We start from the raw sequence: 22,891 nt of genomic DNA on the forward strand, positions 1-22,891 counted from the left end.
ACTGGATTTGAACCCAGGTACTCCTGACTCCAAGGCTGGTGCTTTATCCACTGCACCACCTAGCCACCCCTCTTAAATCATTTCTTATGGTAATGTTTTGTCCTTCATTTTAGAAGAAAACCATGACATCAGGGAGGTGATGCCACATTAAGCATGTGAATTGGATTGGGGGGAGGGGGGGGACTGAGTCACCAGCCTCTTTTTCTCCTGTGGCATCATCTGGGTTCAGTGGTCAGATATGAATCACAAGGACTGGAGTTAATCCTAGGTGTGAGGCAATCAGGGTAAAAGTGACTTGTTCAGGGTCACACAGCTAGGAAGTATCTGAGATCATATTTGAACTCAGATCTTCCTGACTTCAGGGCTGCTGCTTTACCCATTGTACCATCAAGCTGTCCTTATTTCTTATAAAACAAGGGACTGAAATAATTGGCCAGAGAAGAAGTTTTCATATAGCTTTGTGTGGTATAGTGGATGGGGTGCTGTTTGTGTAGTCAGAAAGATCTGGGTTCAAATCCTACCTTTGACCCTTCCTAGCTGTGGGATGCTAGAGTAGTCATTTTCCCTTTCAAAGTCTCAGTTTCTTCATCTATATAATGAGGGTTAGACTTGATCATCTCTAGAAATGGGTTTCTAACCTTTTAACTCTTCTGGGCCAAATCACCCAATAAAAACTTGTCAAGGGCCACATACAGAATTTAATATTTATTTATGACTACAATGTAACCCATATTACAAATGAATATAATAATAATAAATTGTAATAATGTCCTCATGCATGGGCTTTGAGGATTGCCTAGATGGTCTCTTTCATGTCCAGTTGTGCCTATGATCCTTTCCTAGGCTCCCTGAGGTAAAGAAAGAAGGGAAAAGAAAGCAGGGAAAGACAACAATGGAGGAAAAGAAGTAGGTTGGGGAAAAAATAACAGAAGAGGGAAAAGAAAGAATAGTAGAAGGGAAAGCAAAGAATTTAAGATCCCTAGGAGTTTGGGTTTTTGTTTGTTTTTTTTTCATGCTACATCACTAAGTTGGATAATATTCCTTGGTCTCCAATGTGCCCGAAATATTTTTAGGTTTGTGGCATGTGAAGCCTAGGTTATTCCCCATTTTGGGGGGATAAAAAGTTTCTAGATTGAATAGTTTTTCTTTTGGTGTAAGGAGAACCTGAATTTGATAAGCCTGTTTCCTTTAGGGGCTAGGAAGGAGTTCCCTCAGCAATGAGGTGCTCCCTGGGGGAAGGCCAGGCAAGAAGTTATGCTCACTCTGGCAGGACCCAGAGATGATTTATTTGTATAGGGAATTCTTAGTGGGTATGTAACAAAAGCCAGGTAATTTTTGAGGTGTGGACATTTTAACTAGTTTAGCACACACTGTGTAATCAATCTTCCTGCCTTGCCTAGCATTTGGGGTGTCAAACTCTCTAAAGAGTGTGCAGTTTACTTAGAAAATTAGAAAAGAAATAGAATGCCTGGTTTCTGTGGAAATTACAATACTTGCCCTTGAGGAACTAGCTGAGATTAGTTTGGACCAATGGGAGACTGAGTAGCTTTAGGTGGTACCATCTGGAATAGAGCAGACCAGGGCTTAGAACCGATGGGTCAGGGTTCCTGGAAAGCCCAGGACTCAGGCTAGCTAGCACATTTTTTGCAGATATGCTCTTGTTAGGCAGCTAAAAATATCAGGAAACCATATTTTTTCTAAAGGGAGTCCTTTAGGGAGAGGGGAGTATTTCTCTCTCTCTCTCCCTACTCTGGTAAAATTTTGAAAAACAGAACAATAGGATTATAAACTATTCTGGTAATGTTGTTACTCCTAGGATACCCCGCAATGCTTCTTGTTTCAGTCTCTGATGCAAAATCATACTTACTCCTTGCTTGTTTGAGGTGAGTCAAATAATTTGAACAGAGCAATATTGGAGGACTACTTTTCTGAAGATAGGTTCCAGTGAGAAACTCCCTTCACCATTGCAGATCATCAGTTTCTCTGCAACCTATAATAATAATGATAATATTTATAATGATAAATACAATAATGATAACATTTATAATGATAAATTATAATAATGATAATATTTATAATGATAAATAATAATTAAAGTTATTTTATTTATTTAGAGCTTACTATGAGTCGGGAGCTAGGCTTTGCAATTATTATATTTGAACCTTACAACTAGAAGGCAGGCATATTTCACTGATGAGGAAACTGAGGCAAACAGAGGTTATGTGACAAAGCTAGAGTCACTTAGCAATTAAGTGGGTCAGCTCTCTATCCAAGAAGTCCAACAACTTCTCTGGAGTCAGTCACTTTATATTAGAGGCAGGATTTGAATTTACTATTCATTGTCAAACTGTCTGGGCTTAAAACTTTTAAAATAAAATAAAATTCCTAATATAAGATTTATTATTATTGTGACTTACCTTTTTTCTTAAAATTTAAGAATTTTTTAAGAAATCTACTTAATTTAGGCTTGAAATGAATGAAAATTTACCATGACTGGTTGCCCCTCTATCATACCTACTCACCACCCCTGCTTTGACTATTCATTGACATGTTTCAAGATGGCAATGACATTTTTTATCCTGTTTCTCATGAAGCCATAAATATTCCCAGCTATTTCTGTACCATCTTATTGCCTGGCATGGATCTATTTTAATGTGGAGTCAGTCATATTATGGCTGCTATGAAATATTTATTTTCTTAAATAAGCTGATAAGGCACATTCAAACCATTAAATGTCTTATAACTCAAGATCACTTAGATAAGAGACAATTTTTCTGGCAAGGGCAAAATCCAATGGATTGACTGTTTCACCCTGGATTAGGTTGTCAAGTTAAAGGAGTATATGCAGGAATTGCTCCTCTGAAAGCAGCATCAGAAATATTACACCTTCATCAGGTAGATCCTTAAGATACCTGAAGAGTCTGGCAGGGTTAGTTATTTTTGACAAAATTTAGCATTATTTTTTTTATATTTAATATTTATTTATTCTCATTTTGTACAAATAATGCTTTTATACATTAACAAAATATTCTTGTTTAAGAGTAAACAAAATACTCCCTCCCCCCCAAAAATATAGACTTGCTTGAGCGATAAAGTAAAGGGGAGAGAAGAAAATTAAAATTAAAAAAAATAATAGCAATAATTGTAGGTATGGCCAGGTGGCACAATGGATGGAGCACCAGCCCTGGAGCCATGAGCACCTGAGCCCACATCTAGCCCCGTACACCCAACAATCACCCAGCTGTATGACATGCAAGCCACCCCAACCCTACTGCCCTGCAAAAACCAAAAAAAGGAAAAAAAAAGACCCAAAATAAAATAAAATAGTAATAATAGTAGGGGTGGCTGGGTGGCAGACAGAGCATTGGCCCTTAAGCCAGGAGCACCCGGGTCCAAATCTGGCCTCAGACACCCAACGATCCCCCTGCTATGCGGCCCCAGGCAGGCCACCTAGCCACATTTGCCCTGCACCCCCCCCCCAATAATAATAATAAAAAATGTGCTTGAGTCTTTGTTCCAACACCAACAACTCTGTTGCAGGTGGATCACATTTTTTATGATAAATCCATCACAAAAGTTACTTCCATATTTTCCACCATTGCCATTGCTGATCACAACTCACTCCTTTTGTATTTCTCCACTACCATGTACTATATTTTCTCTCCCCTTTCACTCTGACTCTGCTGTAGGGTTGCTGAGTGGCGCAGCAGACAGATCCCTGGGCCTGGGGCCAAGAGGCCCCAAGCCCACATACCACCCCTTAGGCCCAGCATCCACCTGGCCCTATGGTTCTGGACAGGCCTTCCTATCTCAGCCCCTTGCAAGAAGTAAAAAAGAAAATGTTTTATATCTGACCACTCTCCCCCCATGGTCCATCCTCTCCATCACTCACATCCCCACCCCTTCCCCCTGTCCCCCGTCTCCTTCTTATTCCAGATGTCTATACCCCATTGAGTATATATGCTGTTTCTTCTCCTAGCCACCTCTGATGAGAGCGAAGATTCCCTCATTCCCCCTTGCCTCCCCCCTTCCATATCATTGCAATAGCTCATTGTAATAAAGAAAAATCTTATTATATGAAATATCTTGGCCCATTCTCCCTCCCCTTTTTTTCTTTTAACTCCACTTTTACACCATACTTTATCTTCAAATTCAGCTTTCTCCTGTGCTTCATCTATAAAAGCTCCTTCTACCTGCTCTATTAACTGAGAAGGTTCATATGAGTATTATCAGTGTCATTTTTCTATGCAGGAATACATGCAGTTCATCATCATTAAGTCCCTCATATTTTCCCCTTCTCCTCCACTCTCTATGCTTCACCTGAGTCCTGTATTTGAAGATCAAACCTTCTGTTCAGCTCTGGCCATTCCAACAGGAACATTTGAAATTCCCCTGGTTCATTGAAAGTCTATCTTTTTCCCTGGAAGAGGACATTCAGCCTTGCTGGGTAGTTCATTCTTGGTTGCATTCTAAGCTCTTTTGCTTTCTGGTATATTATATTCCAAGCCCTACGAGCTTTTAATGTAGTTGCCGCTTAGTCCTGTGAGATCCTGACCGCAGCTCCATGGTATTTGAATTGTGTCCTTCTGGCTGCTTGTAATATTTTCTCTTTGGTTTGGGAGTTCTGGAACTTGGCTATAATATTCCTGGTGGTTGGTTTTTTGGGATCTCTTTCTCAGGGGGATCAGTGGATTCTCTCCATTTGTATTTTGCTCTCTGCTTCTAGGATATCAGGGCAATTTTCCTGTAGTAATTCTTTGAAAATGATATTAAGGCTCTTTTCCTGATCGTGACTTTCAGGTATTCCAATAATTTTTAAATTATCTTTCCTAAGGGACGGCTAGGTGGCACAGTGGATAGAGCACCAGCCCTGGAGTCAGGAGTACCTGAGTTCAAATCTGGCCTCAGACACTTAATAATGACCTAGCTGTGTGGCCTTGGGCAAGCCACTTAACCCCCATTGCCTTACAAAAAAAACCCCTAAATTATCTTTCCTAAATCTGTTTTCCTATAAGTTGATTTTTTCAATGAGATGTTTCACATTTTCTTCTAATTTTTCATTTTTTTTTGGTTTTGAAGTATTGAGTCCTGATTTCTCATAAATTCATCAGTCTCCCTGAGTTCTATTCTTTGTCTGAAGGATTTGTTCTCTTCAGAGAGTTTTCTTATCTCTTTTTCCATCTGGCCAATTTTGCTTTTTAAAGCATTCTCCTCAATAACTTTTTGAACTGTTTTATCCATTTGACCTAAGCTGGTTTTTAGCATGCTATTTTCTTCAGCATTTTTTTTTTTGGATTTCCTTGACTAAGCTGCTGACTTCATTTTCATGTTTTTCCTGCATCCCTCTTATTTCTTTTCTCAGTTTCTCTTCCAACTCCCTCATTTGATTTTCAAAGTCTTTTTTGATCTCTGTCATAGCCTGAGGCCAATTTCTGTTTTTCTTGGAGTCTTTAGATGCAGGAGCTTGTGCTTCCTCATCTTCAGACTGAGTGTTTTAATCCTTCTTGGGCTCATATGCAAAATATTTCTCAATGGTGTTCATCTTGTTTCTCTGCTTGCTCATTTTCCCAGCCTGAGCCTGGTTTTGGGGGTGCTTCCTGAGCTTTTGGGACACTCCCACAAGGATCTCAGTGTGTGAGGCTCTCTCCTCCCTCCTGGTCTGTGAATGACCATATGCGCCCTCCTCTGCCACAGGGCTGAGGTGGGGGGGCCCTGCTGTTCTATGGGGGGGGTCTAGACTGTGATCAGGATCTTAATGTGGTTAGAACCCCAGAGTCCTGTTCCAGGGTCAAAGGACAGAGCTCTTCAGTCTCTCTTTACTCCCCTCCCTAGGCTCAATGGGCTCATGCCCTGGGGGCTCCTACTTACTGGCTCCTGCTTCTGTTTCCTGGATCTGGGCTGCTGCAAGACCACATTGCTCACTGTGTGCCCTGAAGACTAGGCTTCATGTGCTTGGAGGTCCCCCCCCTTCCCCCAATTTGTGCCCGGTACTCCCTGGGAATAGGTCAGGAAACTCCCCTGCTGCTGTGAGCCAGGGCTCCCAACATCCTGAGGCTGTCTCTGGGCGGCTGAAGTTCTTTCGTTCTGGCGGGCCGCCCCTCCAACCCCGGGGAGCAGAGCCTTTCTGCTCTTTTCCAGGTTACCTTGAGTAGGAGAACTGCCTCACTGGGTCCCTCTGTGGGTTCTGTTTCTTGAAAATTAAGTTAAGAGTCCTTAGTTTTGAAGATTTATAAGAGAGAACCTAAGACACAATCCATTCTTGTTGCCATCTTGGTTCCCAAAATTTGTCATTATGTTATACAAAGGCAGCATTCTTAAGCAACTCCTATTATGTTATTTTTATATTTTCATAGATTTATAACCTAAGCATCAAACCATAGTCCAGCCAAACTGGTGATCTTCATATACAAGTCTAGCCCCTGTATCTCTGCATTAACTCCTTCCCATTGGTGGATGCCCTCCCTCTTCATCTCTGCTTCTTAGAATCCCTGGTACCCTGGAAGGTTCAACTTCAGTGTTATCTTCTATGTAAAGACTTGCCTGAGATCTTCCAAGTTGCCAGTTGTATTCCTCCCAATTATGCTGTATTCATTTTGTAAGTAGCAACATGTGTATGTGCCATCTACCCCCAGTTTGTTTACTCTTCCTAATTGGTAAGGTAAATGGAACATAGATGAAAAGAGAGGCTCAACAATAACTTAGTAAAAATCTTTCAGGAAATGATATGGGGAGAGCCAATGTCAATACTGATGGACATCTCTCATCTTCCCCATTGCTGAACAATCTGGGTGTGGTGAGACCAGTATCTAAGCAACCATGAAGAATAAACGTTTGCATCTAGAAATATCTATTGGTGCTATCTAATGTCATTTGTAGCTCTCTTGTGGTCTACCATCTACCTACGCAGTGCTCTCCAAGGATTACTCTGATTTTTCAAAGGTAATTTCAGGTCACTGGAGTGGAAGAAAGCTGAAGGCTGGGGTTAAAGAGGAATAGCAGAAAACAGATTGGAAATAGATTTGGAATGAAAAGTTGAGACTGGAAAGCTAGAAACTAGATAAGATCAACAAAATTCAAGAATAGAATTTTTAAAAAGTGGAATGGTCTTGGTTTGTGTCATACCAGTCCTGAGCACTGGATTTAGACTGAGGAGCTGGGTTCAAATTTTAGCTTTGACTCTACCTGCATTACGGAGAGGTACTAATTTTAGTAATGGTTTTGGCTTGAAAAATCTAAGGGGTTTTCCAAAAGGAGGAAAGAAAAAAAAAGCACTTGTTAAAATATGAATTGGGTATCAGACAAGTAGTTTATTCCTAGGAAGAGTATGGTAAACATGAGAATCACAGCAAACATTAATAGAATGATTAGAAGAGAATTTAGAACTAAGTTAAAACTATAGTTAAAATTAGGTTAGATGATGGTTAATATGGAAATTTGAAAAAAATAATTTAAAACATAATAATTAATTAATATGGAAATTTGCTTTGCAAGATTTCACATATATAATCCATTTCATATTGCTTGCCTTTTAATGGGTGGATGATGATCTGGAGGAAGGGAGAGAATTAGGAATTTAATTTTAAAAAATGAATGCTAATGACTAATATGGAAGAACATTTTACATAGTTGTACATTTATAACTTAGATTACTCATAGGGGGTGTGTGTGGGGGAAATGTGGTACTCAAAATCTTACCTGAAAAAAATGAATGTTGCAAACTGTCTTTACATGTAATTGGAAAAAATAAGGGGGGGGGGAGAAAAATGTGGTACTCAAAATCTTACCTAAAAAAATGTATGTTGAAAACTATCTTTACATGTAATTGAAAAAATAAAGAAAAAATGAATGTTAAACATAAATAATAAATTTATTTTTTTAAAAAATAGGCTAAAAGGCTATTATTCTAAGTCTCACTAGCACATACAGCAATTGTGCCACACTATTAATTAGGAATTTCACATTTCATCTGGGTACTGGACACAATTTGATCAAATAGCCAGATAGCATCTTTCCTCTGGCTTCTCTCCTGGTGGTGACCAGAGTCTATGATTCCAAAACTCCCCCTGTAGTCAACCATTGCCCTTCTAGAGGATCTGCTATCACAGCTCCCCATTCCTTTTTTTTTGTTTGTTTTTGCAAGGCAATGGGGTTAAGTGACTTCCCCAAGGTCACACAGCTAGGTAATTATTAAGTGTCTGAGGTCAAATTTGAACTCAGGTCTTTCTGACTCCAAGGCCAGCTCTCTATCCACTGCATCACCTAGCTTCCCCTCCCTATTCCTTTCAAAGTTCACAAGATCATCTGAGGTGAGGTTTGGTCTATCTATAACATGGATGAGATTGCCATTACCCTTGGAACAGGAAAGACCTAGTCTTCCCCACCCCTTACTGGAGCCATAGCTTGTCCTCTGGAGAGCTACAAGCCCAGAAAGCACCAGTTGGAAACTTTAGCTTTCTATCTTTATCTTACCTTGGTTTAGGAATCAAGACCCTTTGGCCAGTCACAGTGGCATTCATCTATAATTCCTGCTTCTAAGGAAGCAGAGGCTGAGACTGGGGGATCTGAATTCAGAAGTTCTGAGCTACAGAAGGCTAAACCAGATGGTGTCTTTACTCAATGAGCTCCCAAAAAGGAGGCAGAGGAGAGAGACCCATCAGGTTGCCTCAGGGGCCAAAAAACCCAGATCAGAAACAGAGAAAGTCAAATCTCCAATGTTGATCAATAGTGAGATCATCCTAACAGTTGTTGCCACATAATTTGCCAAAATAATTTCTAATATTTTCCCTTATTTTCTCTTCATTTCTTGTTAATTTTCCTTTTGTGGCTTTTTGGTACAGGCAATTTAATTTTTTCTTTCTGTTTTATCAGATTAGTAACAATTTCACAGTCATTTAATTTAAAAAAATAATTCCTAATTTTATTTATCAATTCAATTTTTTTTTTTGCTACCTATTTTCTTAGACTTTGATTTTCAGAGTTTGAGTAATTGGGTATTTTAAGAAGGACTAGTATTTCTGGTGTGAGGTCTTGTCAAGCCCTTTTTAGGGCTGCTCATCCACCTTTGGTGTCCATCTGACATTCAACTCTCACATGTGATGCCACAATGCTGTATCCCACACCCTGATAAAATCACCTCCTGTTAATGAGTTAGGGGATATCAACCCCAAGCATGTGAAGACTTTTTCAGGAGGTATGGGTGGGTGAGAATGTGTTCCAACAGCCATGAAGGTGATTGAAGCAGGTTCTGTGGAGGACTTAGAACTTGGGTCAGACATCAAAGATGCCAACCAAGGTCATCCATCCTCTGCTTCCCAAGAAAAGAAAAGCCATCCTGACTTCCATCTTGCCATTGAATTTCCGTGACTCTGGAAGAGCGAGTGAGGTTGATGACTGCAACTTTGCTTCTCTTAAATCCAATTTATGTATCAGTCAAGATATCATACTATAATTCTTCTACAACAAAGGAGAAACAACAGCAAGTATTGCATTTCTAACCTGGATGAGATGGGGAGACCCATATTTTAAAAAAAATTTTGAGATTATTTTTTCCCACAGAATCTGTAGAATTTTTTATATTTTTGCAAATAATCTATGTAAATTGAATTAGTTATCTTTTGACTATTTTATAGGATTCACTTGTAAATCTATCTCAGAGTCCTGAATTTTTTTTCTCTTTGGGAATTTATGGCTTGTCCAATTTCTATTTTGAATTGAATTAGATATCTACTTACTGTTATTAGTCCAATTATTTTTATTTTTATACTCATCCATGTCATTTGCTGATTTTGTTCTCACATAATTTGCCAAAATAGTTTCTAATATTTTCCCTTATTTCCTCTTCATTTCTTGTTAATTTCCCTTTTTGGCTTTTAGTACAGGCAATTTAATTTTTTTCTTTCTCTGTTTTATCAGATTAGGTAACAATTTCATGTAATCATTTAATTTTTAAAAAAATAGTTCCTGATTTTTATTTATCAATTTTTTTTGCTACCAACTTTCTTAGACTTTTCTTTGATTTTCAGAGTTTGGGTAATATTCATTTATAATTTATTGATTCTTTAATTATCTCTCTTTCACCTATTTCCCAGGTCAGTTGCTTTTGAGGTTTGTAGTCCCTTCTATTTCTTATTTCATGGAGTCCTCAATTTCTTTTGGTCCATTCTAATTTCCAGGGCACATATGACTTAAGTTTTTCCAATTTCTTTTCTAAGCTATTTATTTTCCTCCAATTTTACTGAATTTCCCTCCATTCCCTTCTATCCCTCCCCTGCCCCCCACCCCACTCCAGATTCTGCCTGTAAGTGCTGTGGAGTTTCTTTTTTCCGGTTTTTACCTTTTACCTTTTGACACAACATTTTTTCTTGACATCAACATTATCTTTTGTTCCCTCAAGTCTCCAGTTTCATTTTCTGGTTTGAGATGAATATCAGGTTCCCATCTTCTTCTCCACTCCTGAATGAGCTGTTCTGGCCATATTTAGTTCTGACCTCAGTTTCCTGGGATCCTTTCACCAGCTCCCATATCTCCTTAGTATCTGGCCTTAGAATGAGGGCAATTTTCAAGACCACCTTGATCACCTGTAATCAAAATCCTGTAGTTTTCTGGACCCTCAAGCATCTCAGGTCAGATTTGTGGGGACTTGCGGCCTTTCTACTACTTAAGGATGGCAGCTGCCCCCTCATTGCACCCACACCCATTCAGCTTCTTTTTGTGTTACTTCCCCCCATTAGATTGTAAGTTACTTGAGGACAGGGACTATCTTCTGCCATTCTTTGTATCCTGTGTCTTGTATTTAATTCTTTTTATAATTTTTAAAAAATTTTAGTTTTATTCAAAGCAATGGGGTTAAGTGACTTGTCCAAGATCACAGAGCTAGGCAATTATCAAGTGTCTGAGGCCAGGTTTGAACTCAGGTCCTCCTGATTCCAGGGCCAGTATTCTATCCACTGTGCCACCTAGCCGACCCCTTTGTACTTCTTAATAAATATTTATTGATTGACTCTTTCCCATCCATCCATTACAATTTTCAGCTGTCTTTTCATTTGTTTCCCCAATGGGGGAGACATACCAGCTGTCCTTTCATACAGTTCAGTCAGATGGAGCCAAGTATTGATTCTCCTTGGATTTCTTAATCAATAATTGAAATGATATTTTGAATCTTTGCTAGGGTATATGTGGGGGAAATTTATATCATTTCTTTGCTAACATCTGATTCTAGCAATCCCTCTTTTTTTTGAAGATTTTATTTGTTTTCAGTTTTACATTTTTCCCCTAATCTTACTTCCCTGCCCCCACCCCCCACAGAAGGTAATTTGCCAGTCTTTATATTGTTTCCATGGTATACATTGATCCAAATTGAATGTGATGAGAGAGAAATCATATCCTCAAGGAAGAAACGTAAAGTATAAGAGATAACAAGATCAGACAATAAGATATCAGGTTTTTTTTTTTTCCTAAAGGTAATAGTCCTTGGTCTTTGTTCAAACTCCACAGTTGTTTCTCTGGATACAGATGGTATTCTCCATTGCAGACAGCCCAAAATTGTCCCTGATTATCGCATTGATGGAATGAGCGAGTCCATCAAGGTTGATCATCACCCCCATGTTGCTGTTAGGGTGTACAGTGTTTTTCTGGTTCTGCTATCTCACTCAGCATCAGTTCATGCAAATCCCTCCAGGATTCCCTGAATTTCCATCCCTCCTTGGTTTCTAATAGAACAATAGCATTCCATGACATACATCTACCACAGTTTAGCAATGCCTCTCTTAAAGAAATTCAAGATAAGTTCTGGCATTTTTTTTAAGTTGCCACAGACCACAAGTGACTCATTTATTGAAGTTGCAATCCACTAAAACCCCCAGATCTTTTTCAAAAGAATCTTTTTTAAAGATGCTTTGTTCAGTATTAAACTGATTTCTTTGTGCTTAGTGTAAGACTTTGTAGTTGTTCCTACTGAATTTCATCTTATTAGTCCAATACTTTACCCTTTGAGATCTTTTTGGATCTTGTCATAATGATGCAGGGGAAAAATGAAGAAAATTATGAATGTAGAAATTGGGTGGAGATGTAAATTGCCTCCCACCTACTCTTGAGATGTAAACTGAGTAGAAGTCGAGAATTATGATTGTAACAGAAATAATTTATAATCTGTTCAAATTGGTTGGAAATCCCCATTACCACTGATTCATTGTTTAACATAAAATTTGTATCCTGATCTTAGGCTTTACCCTCTAGCTAATTCTGGGTACAGTATAGGGGGAGTTCACATTTTGCCCTCTGGATGAGATGCAAGACATAAAAACCTGGGTTGGACAGACGCTCAGGGCCACAATCTTCTCTAAGGCCCAGCCATCACTGCTTGGCTGTTCTCTCTCTGACCTCAGACACTAATTGCCTAGCTGTGTGACCTTGGGCACCCCATTATCTTATATAAAAAAATCATTATAATTTTTCTCTACCAGCAAGAATAATACTTAAAGTTGTATTATATCGACTGGGCTATTTATAGTTGTCCTAAAAAATGGGCATTATAGTTGTAAAAACAATGATTCATAACAATTATACAATTCAGCTCCTTTCTACCCTACTCAACTATATAGTTTGCTGGGCATGGCTTCACCAAGATCCTAAGGGCAAGGACAGGGATAGTATGTTCAAAGACAGACGTACATGGGTTTGCAGTGTTTCTAAAACAACCAACTAATCTATATAACAAAAAGTCCTTTGCCATACGAGTGGAACTTTGCACCATCATCATCTACCACTAAAGTCCAGAGATAGAAAGATGGCACAAGGCTCAGTGGGCTTTGAAGCCTGGAATAGAGAAAAGTTAATATTGTCAATTCTGACAACTGGAATCATCAAAACTGGCTACCTGGCGACAGGTGTCAGGAGAACATCTGAACCATGGCCCAAATCCCAGAAAGACCAATAACATAAATTGTTCAGCTTTTCTCTAGTTCTGGCCAATTCCAGAGATGTCAGGAAAGAACTTTAAAAAAGGGAAAATCTTCCAGTGGGGAAACCAAAAAGTAAGTGTTGTTTATAGAGCAGGAAGTTGGTCTGGATTTCCTTTAAAGCCAGTTTCTTCCTGGCTTACCATGAAATGGTCAGCAAAAATGGGCATAGCCCCTGAAAATTTCAAACAAGAAGCACAAATCCCTTCACCACCCAGAGCCTTCCATCCTTCCTCCAGATTCTACCACCTGGCTTACTCATTGAAGATGTTCTCTACCTCAGCTGCTGGAATTCAAGAAATAGCCCCCTCATTTGGTTTTTCCACCTCCAAAGATGGATACAGACATGGAAAGGAAGGAACTGGAAGGAAGCTTTTCTTTAGCTCTACCTCCAGAACATGGGTTTTCAATTTTTTTTTTTCTGGCAGACTGAATATATGGACTATCCTTTGGAAGAGGCAGTGGGAGACCCAAACATTCCCTGGCCTGACTTTTGGGGTGATGCAGATGATTTAAATTCTGGCAATCTAGTGATGGATCCACTCTTTAGTCCACCATAATTTTTAACACAGCAAAAATTGTTGCAACCTGGAAGGGAGTTGGGAGGCGGGGTGGAGGCAGGAAGAGACAAGCTAAGGAGATAAAGGAAAGGATAATATTTGAAATATTTTCATTCATATTTCTGAAAGACTCCTTTGACCCCTGAAGAACTCATTTGGCATTCTATTCCTGGGCTTAAAATTCAAATCAAGACAAGACACAAAACAAAACACATACACACAGAAATCCTGATGAGGATGATTCACCATTTTATTGCTTCCTTAACCTAAAGCCAATGGACTTGAATAGTGGGGCACCAAAAGGACTAAATATTACATTCAGAGCATCAAATGAACGATTGGGGAAGGCAAGGTTCCCACAATGAGAACAGAGTTCTGGGAGTTTTGTCAGGAAGATGAGACAGAAGGATCACAATCTCTCTTACTGAAATGACAGGGATGCAGTGTCTGCAATGATTCAAGCCTACAACTCTTTCTTGACACCCCAGGGTTTGTTTTGTTAAAAGTTCCTTCCCAATTGACCCAGTATGAGGCAGGAGGACTCCTCTCTGGCATAGGAGAGATGTGCTGTGCTTTCAAAATTTAAGAACCAGAATGATTAGAACAAAAAAATGGAAGTGTTTAGGCCTCCACTGTCCCTCCCCAAATTTAATGCTTTATTTTACAGTCAAGATATTAAAATAATCCAGTTTTCATGGGCATTTTCATACAAAGTATATTTTTATCCTGAGAATTGCAGTGAAGGAGTTCTTTGCAAAACAAAGAGACTAAGTTGAAAGGTATACTTTAAGGAAGGCATACATTGAACTTCATTTTATTTAGTTACATGGGGATAGGGATGGAGAGGGGGAAGTAATGGCAAGAATGCTGATCTTGTAGTCAGGAGAATTCCATTTAAGCTTTGATTCTGAAGATTACTAGTTCTGTGACAATGGGCAAATCACTGAACTTTTCTGAGGCTCAGCTTCCTCATCTTTAAAATGGGAATAACATTCATTATGTTATTTACCTATCAGGGAAAGTACTTTGTAAACCTTAAAGGGCTGTGTAAATGTTAAAACTGTGGTACATTTAAAAGGTAACAGAGTTCCCTATTATGTTTGAAAATATCTGAAAATACTGTTTTCCAAGAAATGAGTTAGGCACAAATGGAAGAGCATTAGGCTGTATCCCAGGATACAGCCATGCATAAATAAATAAATGACGCTTTACAATATGGATATAAACCCCCTACACAAAGCTGTAAATGTCATAGACATTTGGCAAACTTAGAAGGATTTGGTAGAGTCTAAAATTATGTTATTTCCATGAAACATTCATCATTTACATTGGTCAGCAGTACTAAAGGGAGAGAGGATTAACAGTCAATAACAACAAAAACCCTTTAATAAAATGTTTATAAAAAACCCCCAAAAGACAACCCCTCTCCCCAAATATGAAAGGTTAACAATTAAGCCTAAGATTCTGGAGTTTCACAAATGGCCTTAGACACCTCCAACGGTTGTCTATCATTTATAACATGGATGAACAGTGCCCCAGCTTGGGAGAAAGGAAACCCCATGAGTGATGTCAAAGGTCTGATCAAAGAAGACTACTTCTAAGGGCTGTTTCATCATGGTCCCTGCCAAAGGAGGTACCTTTATCCCATCATGCTTTGGAAAAACCTCAGTATTTTGCATATTCTTTTGCATGGGGGGGGTACTGAAGTATAAGGCAGGAATACAATATAACATAAAAGTGCATTTATTCATATCAGAGGGCTATCTAAATCTTTTAGAGTATAGTAAACGGCATGGATGGGGAGATAGAAGATTGTAGGGACTAAGAAGAAAAATACTGAACATCTCTCACTCCTCCCAATTTTTTTTAAAATGCATTTGTTTTAGGTCAAAAGAACTTCCCATGATAACAAAGCAAGAGTTTCCTCCCTGAGAAACATGTTTCTCTCTACCAGATCCAACTCCTCTGTCTGTCTGACTTGGCTAAGGCATGGACAATCGTGCAGATGGTGCAAGAGCCCTCTTGGTGACATTGCCTCGGCAGTTTTCCCCTTGCCCCTTTTTTGGGGGAGCTCATCCAGTCACCAGCTGGTCATTAGTTGTCTTCTATGAGCTCCGGCTTGCCAAGGCCGGGATCTCCATTCCCCAGCTCAGCGGCTTTCTTCTGTAGCTCCTCCACTGTCTGTAGGAGGGCTGACCTTTCCAGTTCTAAAGCCAAGGCTGTCTGTTTCAGTTTGTTCTCATTGGCCATGAGCATTTCGATGGTGGCTTCAAGGTTTTGGATCTTCCCATTGGCAATCTGGAAGGTTAAGAAAAAGAACTTCTTCATCCAATGGAAAAGGAAAGGAACACCAACTCCCCCTATGTCTTGTGGTTTGATATACTGAGATTGGTTGACTGCTCTAACCAATGGCGAACTAGTTTGTGTATATGTGGGTATAGAATACAAGTCATTCTAACAACCATCTATTTTTGCTCCTGTCATCTACTTTCTATTTTGCTAAGCTTATGGTGATGAAGAAGGTTTTGTATTCACACATTCAACATCTAAAATGACTAACTTTTAAACCATGGAACTCAATTACTGTAGCCATATGTCCATTTAGCTTTGTAATGAAATCAGACTTTTCACATAAATGAATTCTCCAAATAAATGAAATTTACTCCTTTAAGTACACATTTTAAAACAATCTAAATCATTTTTTGATGAAAAGCTTTCTAAATTGTAATATACATCTCCTTGCCTTAGAATCATAGATTCCTTTAAGGTCCATTTAAGACCTTGATGAATTATCATATTGTGCTGTAACATCTAGGTTGAGCAGACTCTGGCTTTTGGGCTTTGATATTGTTCTTTCCTCCTCTCTGATCCCTATCCCCCCACTAATTTTATCAGTTATTGCAATACTATTTTTAAAAATGATTATTATGAACCAGAAAAATATATTCATTTCTAGATACAAATGTCAGAACAGATTCATATATGAACTTTATAAAAAAGTATGTCAGTTTCAATATATATTCTATATATACTCTCTATTCATATATATTTCTATGTATTCAAATATATTCATTTCTAGATATGAATGCCAGAAAAGGAGGTTATATATGAAACCATGAATCAAGTACAATTTTAGGAAAAATATATTCAATTTAATGTGATAGTACCATCATATCCCTGCTATTACTTATGTCCCCTTTTATGTATTTAAAAATGTCTCATTAATGATGTAAAATTTTTTTTAAATCACAATCACTACATTTTCCCCTCCTAAAAAAAAAAGACCTTATCACTGAAGCAAAAGAAATTTGTATTGTATTGGTACAACTCAGTTTATACCCAAGAAGAGCGAGACATGCTTCATCATCAAACTTCTGTAGTTTCGAGTGGTCACTGGATTAACAGTTCTCCTGGTTCCATCTTGGACAATAATATTCCACTTACATATTAATATGCCATAATTTCTTCATATATTTCTCCAACTGATGATCAGCAACTTTGTTTCCAATTCTGTATCCATTAAACATATTTTTTTGTACATTCGTGTCTTTTTTTTATCTCTTTCGGGGGTGTACATACCTAGCAATGGTTATCATTGGGTTAAGAGGTATAAAGAATTTTATTACTGAGTATAGTTACTTTCAGAATAAGGAAACCACTCGAAAGTCCTCTCAGCAGTGTTAGTTTTCCCATAGTTGTTCCAAAAACTGACATTTTCTTTTTCTGCTATTTTCTCCAAATTGAAGGCCAGGGAACGGAACCAGAATTTGTTTTAATTCACTGACTGAATAGTGATTTGGATTATGTTTTTATGACTGCTAATTTCTTGAATTTCTTCCCTTGAGAATTGCTTATTTATTCATATCCTGTGGCTATTAATCATTAAAAATATATTTGTATCAATGTCCTATTTAACTTGGATATTAGACCTTCATCAGAGAACTATGCTGCAAAATTTTTTGAATTAAGTTTTCCACCTAACTCTGAATTATTTATTTATGCAATTTTTAAAAAAATTTCATACAGTACAAACTACCTCTTCGTATTCTCAAATTTGTTTACATTTATGAACTTTTATATCTAGATCATGTAATTATTTGAAATTTGTTGTGGCATATCATGTGAGCTTTGAACTAAGTCTAATTTCTGCCAGACCGCAGTCATACTTCCTGGTTATTTCTGTCAAACTTATCTCAGTAGTTTGTATCCTTCATTCGGTTTATTAAACACTATGTTGCTATGGCTTAATTGCTTCTGGATCTGTTCCTAATCTGTCCCATTTATCAAGTTATCTCTTTTTTTAAGCAGCATCAAATAATTTGTTTAGATTTTCATAGGATAGTTTGAGATCTGGTATTGTTAGGTCCCCTTCCTTCCCTTCATCACGTATCTTGAGATGCTTTGTTTTTCCAGATTCTTGAGATGCTTTGTTTTTCCAGATTAATTTTGTTACAGTTTGGTCTAGTTCTAGAAAATGAATCTTTTGCAGCTTGGTATGTTACTGAATTCGTAAATTAATTTAGGTAATAATTATTTAAGTTATGTCAGAACATTCCAGCCATGAGCAATTAATTCCTCTCCTGTTATTAAATCTTCCTTTATTTCTGTAGTGTTTTGGAGCTGTATTAATATAATTCCCATGTATCTTGATACATGGACATCCAGATTCTTTGTATATTCTGTAGTAAATTTCAATCAACCCCCCCTTTCCCCAGCCAGGTTTTACTGAAAATACACAGGAAGGTTAACAATATTGATGGATTTATTTTACATCTTATATTACTAAAGTTAATGTTTCTATTAGTTCTTACTTTAATCTTTAGGATTTTCTGCACTATAATATTCTGCAAAAGCAATAATTCTTTGCATAATTTATTTTTCTTGTATTGTGAAAGAGACTTTTTAGAAACAAATCAAATGTGAGTAGTGATGCTGAGCATAATTGCTTTATCCTGATCTTACAGCAAAGGCCTCTAATGATTATCAATTACATATAATGGTAGCTCTTGGTTTTAGATACTCTTTTAATATATTAAGTAAAGGACCATTTATTATTCTTCTTTCTGGCATTTTTGTTTTTATTTTTTTGCAAGGCAGTGGGGTTAAGTGTCCTGCCCAAGGTCACACAGCTAGGTAATTAAATGTCTGAAACCGGATTTGAACTCTGATACTACTGACTCCAGGCCTGGTGCTCTATCCATTGCTCCATCTAGCTACCCCTGATTTCTGGTATTTTTTAATATAAATGGGTGAAGTTTGTTTGTCGATCTACTGAAAAAATTTATAACTTTAATTGTTTTTGTTACTACTATGGTCTATTATATGTTTGTAGTTTTCCTAAAATTGACCTAATCCTGTGATTCTGGTGTAAATAAAAGTTGGTCAGAGTATATATATTTTAATATCCTCTAAGGTCATATTTAGTTTAATATTTTACATCAAGAATCATTTAGAGATGTGGGTAAAATTGACTTATCTCCCTGGTTTAGTTATTAGGACCCTATTTGTCTTAGAAGGAAATAACATTCTTAATATCACATAGTGTCTTACATGATCATCAAGTCAATAAGTATTGATTGAATCCTTTATGCTAGCCACTGGCATACACAGGCAATAATGTAATAGTTTCTGCCCTAGAGGATCTTATATTTTACTGGAGAAGACAGCATAACACAGATTCATACAAAATGCACTCAGAAATAAAATATGTACAAAGTGAATAGAAGTTTTTAAAGGTAATTTGGGGGGCAAGGAAAGTACTACTATCAAGGTTTGAAGGGAAGTAAAAAGTCTCAGCAACATTAAGAGGCAAGAAGGAATAGAAAGAACTATTCCCCTTTTAAAAATGAGGAAGCTGGTGCTAAGATAAGTAAAATAATCAAAATCAGTTAAAAACAATTAAAAAGAAATATATATATATATATATATATATATATGCATACAATAACAACAATTTTAGATACAAAGCTAGGAAAGAATATTAATCAATGAAATGAACAATCCTGATTTCAGATGGCTGATGAAGCAATCTTCTGCTCTTCTGGTCCGTCCCCTAGTACAAAATGAGGCTTATGTTTTCAGAAATGTGAGAATTTTTTTGATTCCATATATTTCTTACATTTTTTTCCCAATTTGGGGGTGGGTAGGTGGTGAGGTGAACAAAAGGGTAACTAAGAAAAAGGACACTGAAACATTTATTTTGAATGCAAGAAGAGAACAGAAACTAGACCAGAAAGAAATGAAGAGAAGCAACACAACTCTGAAAAAGATGAGTTAAGTCTGCTTATAAGGAAAAGCAAGCTGTGCATAAAAGATTCACAGTTTCACATGCCATCTTTTTCTGTTCTACTCTGTATATGAATTGTTTGTTTAATTTGGTCTTACATTCAGAATAATTTTTTTTTCAAATATGTTTGAAACAAAGGGGCTTTTCTGTAAGTAGAATACATAAATAAGATTTTCTAAACAACCATTCTGGCTATTCAGAAAATTTTCTCCCTTATTTCTGGATTCAAGGTTATGTTCTATGTTACTGAAATTGTCAAGGAAATTCGAACTTGTCTCTTCTTCAAAAATCAATCTACAAACCTACATTCTTCATAATAGACTCTACTTTTCTTTAACTGTACAAATGAAACTGCTTGTGAGTAAAACTAGAAATACAAGTGAAACTTCTTGAGTAATTCTAGAAATACAAGTCATTAAAATAACTGTAGATGGTTGCTAAAGTTTGGGTGGTTGTACTGATTAATGTTTAACATTTTCAAAACATTTTTTAAATTAATTTTTAAAAAGTCTAAGTTTTCCAGACCCTCAGTTTCTCAAATGTAAAATGAGGAGTTTGGATTTAGATAAGGTTCCTTTCATTTCTAAACCTGTAATCTGCTGTATTTAAATTTATTGTTAAATTTTTCCGATTCAAATTTGGCTCACCATGAAGACCTTTTTGGATCCTGACTTTGATACCCACGTTATTGGTGTTGAAGCCATATGCCTGTTTGATAAGCATGGGATCTTCTGAGAGGGTCAGCAACTCCCTGATGTTGCTTCTTTCTTCCCACCCACAACAGGCAGGAGCTTTAGCTTAAAGAAGGCAAAGCTGTTCCTGGGGCTTTGGTTTCCCTAATGCAATTTCCTGGTCATCGAAGGGTGTAAAAAAGCTCCAGAAACACGATGGATACCCAAAATCACAAAAGTCACTTTCCCCAGTCCTTTTCATCAGATTCATTTTCACCTAGAGGAAGAAAAGGGGGATCACCTGCCAAAAAGCTAAGTGCCACTATAGCTTTGTTGCATTGAGGCAAAGGAAACCTCCTTATGTAAAATGGTCAGTGATTTGGGAATATCTTGGTTTGTCCCAACTTTGAACCTGACCTAAGAGGATGCTGGAATTAAGAGTCAGGCTTTCAATATCATATAAGTCCTCATTGAGGTCTTTGATAAAAATACTAAATAGCACACATGGCCAAGGACAAGTCTCCAAGGCATGACTCTACAGACTTTTTTCCAGATTGATGTTGAGCTCTTGGGTGGGAGGATTCAATGCCCCAAATCTAGGTGTCTACATGCTTATCATCACACTAGCCCATATCTCGCCATTTTTTTTCTTCCCATAGAGGTAGAAATGTAAGATAAACCAATTATTTCTACAGTATTCCCCTGACTTAATAAGTGTTTCACAGGAGAAAAAAAGGTTAATATGGCATTTTTTTTTTTTTTTAGTTTTTGCAAGGCAAATGGGGTTAAGTGGCTTGCCCAAGGCTACACAGCTAGGTAATTATTAACTATCTGAGGCCAGCTTTGAACTCAGGTCCTCCTGACTCCAGGGCTGGTGCTCTATCTACTGCACCACCTAGCTGCTGCCCCTGCATTATCTATTCTTGATGAGAAGATATACTGGCTTTTTTTGGTTATTGCTTCCTTTTCAATATGCTCACCTAGAATTTTGCCAGATATCAAAGGCAAATTTTCTGGCCTACAGTTTGCATAACTCATGTTGATTTTTCAAAGGTCACTGACAACACTCAGCAACAACACCCAACAATTCTTTCATGCTCTGGATTGTAGTTTATTTGGGACTAATGACTTGACATGCTCAGGAGCAACTAGCTATTTTTTTTTAGGTCTTTGCAAGGCCAATGGGGTTAAGTGGTTTGCCCAAGGCCACACAGCTAGGTAATTATTAAGTGTCTGAGACCGGATTTGAACCCAGGTACTTCTGACTCCAGGGCCGGTGCTTTATCCACTGCACCACCTAGCCGCCCCTACAACTAGCTATTCTGTTATTATATTCCTCCTCAACTTGGGCTTGATCTACGTAACAGTCATTTTTTTGTTTTGCCTTTTCTAGTGAAAAAAAATTCACCCTGGAAAAGAAAACCAAGGCCAAATAAGTCTGATTGATTCTGTCTTCTCCCTATGACCTAGTATCATTTTCCCCATCTACCCTCAGCATCAGTAGTAATATTAACAGAGGTTGCTTATGTTGGCATGTGCTTAAAATAACCAAACCCATCACACTGTAATACTCTGACACCTGACTCATTCTTAAGGGTTTTCCACTGTTTCAGTCCACAAGGATTCCTCTCTGAATTCATCACATCACTTACAATCTGCTTTACACAATTCAGCAATTGATTGTATCATCCCTTATTTTTTTAATTTTTTCTAGTTAAATGTAAATAGTTTATAATATATTTTTATTTTTTCCAATTATATATAAAGATAGTTTTCAATATTCATATTTTGTAAGATTTTGAGTTCTACATTTTTCTCCCTCCCTCCCTTTCCTCCCTTTCCACTGTGAAAGCGAGCAATCTGATATAGGTGATACATGTATAACCATGTATTGCTGGGCATGTATGTCTTCTTTTTTTTCAGACTATATTCTACTTGAAGAGAGGGAGCAATTTCACACTTCTCTGGAAGCACTAAGATGACCTACCTAGCATGTGTTAACTTGCTGGCCAACCCATAGGCCAAATCAACATCACTAAATAATATTTACAAATGGCCTCAGAGATAGTATCGTGAAACCTAGTGAAATAATAAACTTTCTGGCCCTACTAATTTACATTCTAAAACAAGTTTAAGGAAATAAACAGCCATTTGGTACTTGTGTTAAATGGACAAATAAAAGAGCTTTCCTATTTAGAAAAAAAATGAGACAAATCACTGAAAATAGATCATAAATATTTCCTGTATTTATGTAAAATACAACTATATTAGCCATTATGAAGGTGTTAGAAGTGGGAAAGGAGATCCTTTAAGAGCTTCATCACTGCTTGCCTGACCTATTCCAACACCCAAGTTCTACCTGCTTGAAGTCTTCTCCCCCCGAGACTTCCCCACGCCAGCTGCGACCATGATATTCCA

The 22,891-nt window shown here is 37.5% G+C and overlaps 1 protein-coding gene across 1 annotated transcript in view; it reads right to left on the reverse strand.

Annotated features, from left to right (window-relative positions):
* Positions 1 to 13,742: 13,742 nt before the first annotated feature.
* The window catches only part of TBC1D1 (TBC1 domain family member 1), a 252,928-nt gene continuing 243,779 nt past the window's right edge, over positions 13,743 to 22,891 (reverse strand). Inside the window, exon 17 of the mRNA XM_074231584.1 lies at positions 13,743 to 15,814. Within this exon, the coding sequence (XP_074087685.1) occupies positions 15,611 to 15,814 (204 nt within the window). The 3' untranslated portion in view covers positions 13,743 to 15,610. The remainder of the gene's footprint in view (positions 15,815 to 22,891) is intronic.

The sequence above is a fragment of the Macrotis lagotis genome, chromosome 3 (assembly GCF_037893015.1).
Source record: "Macrotis lagotis isolate mMagLag1 chromosome 3, bilby.v1.9.chrom.fasta, whole genome shotgun sequence".
Lineage (NCBI taxonomy): Eukaryota > Metazoa > Chordata > Mammalia > Peramelemorphia > Peramelidae > Macrotis > Macrotis lagotis.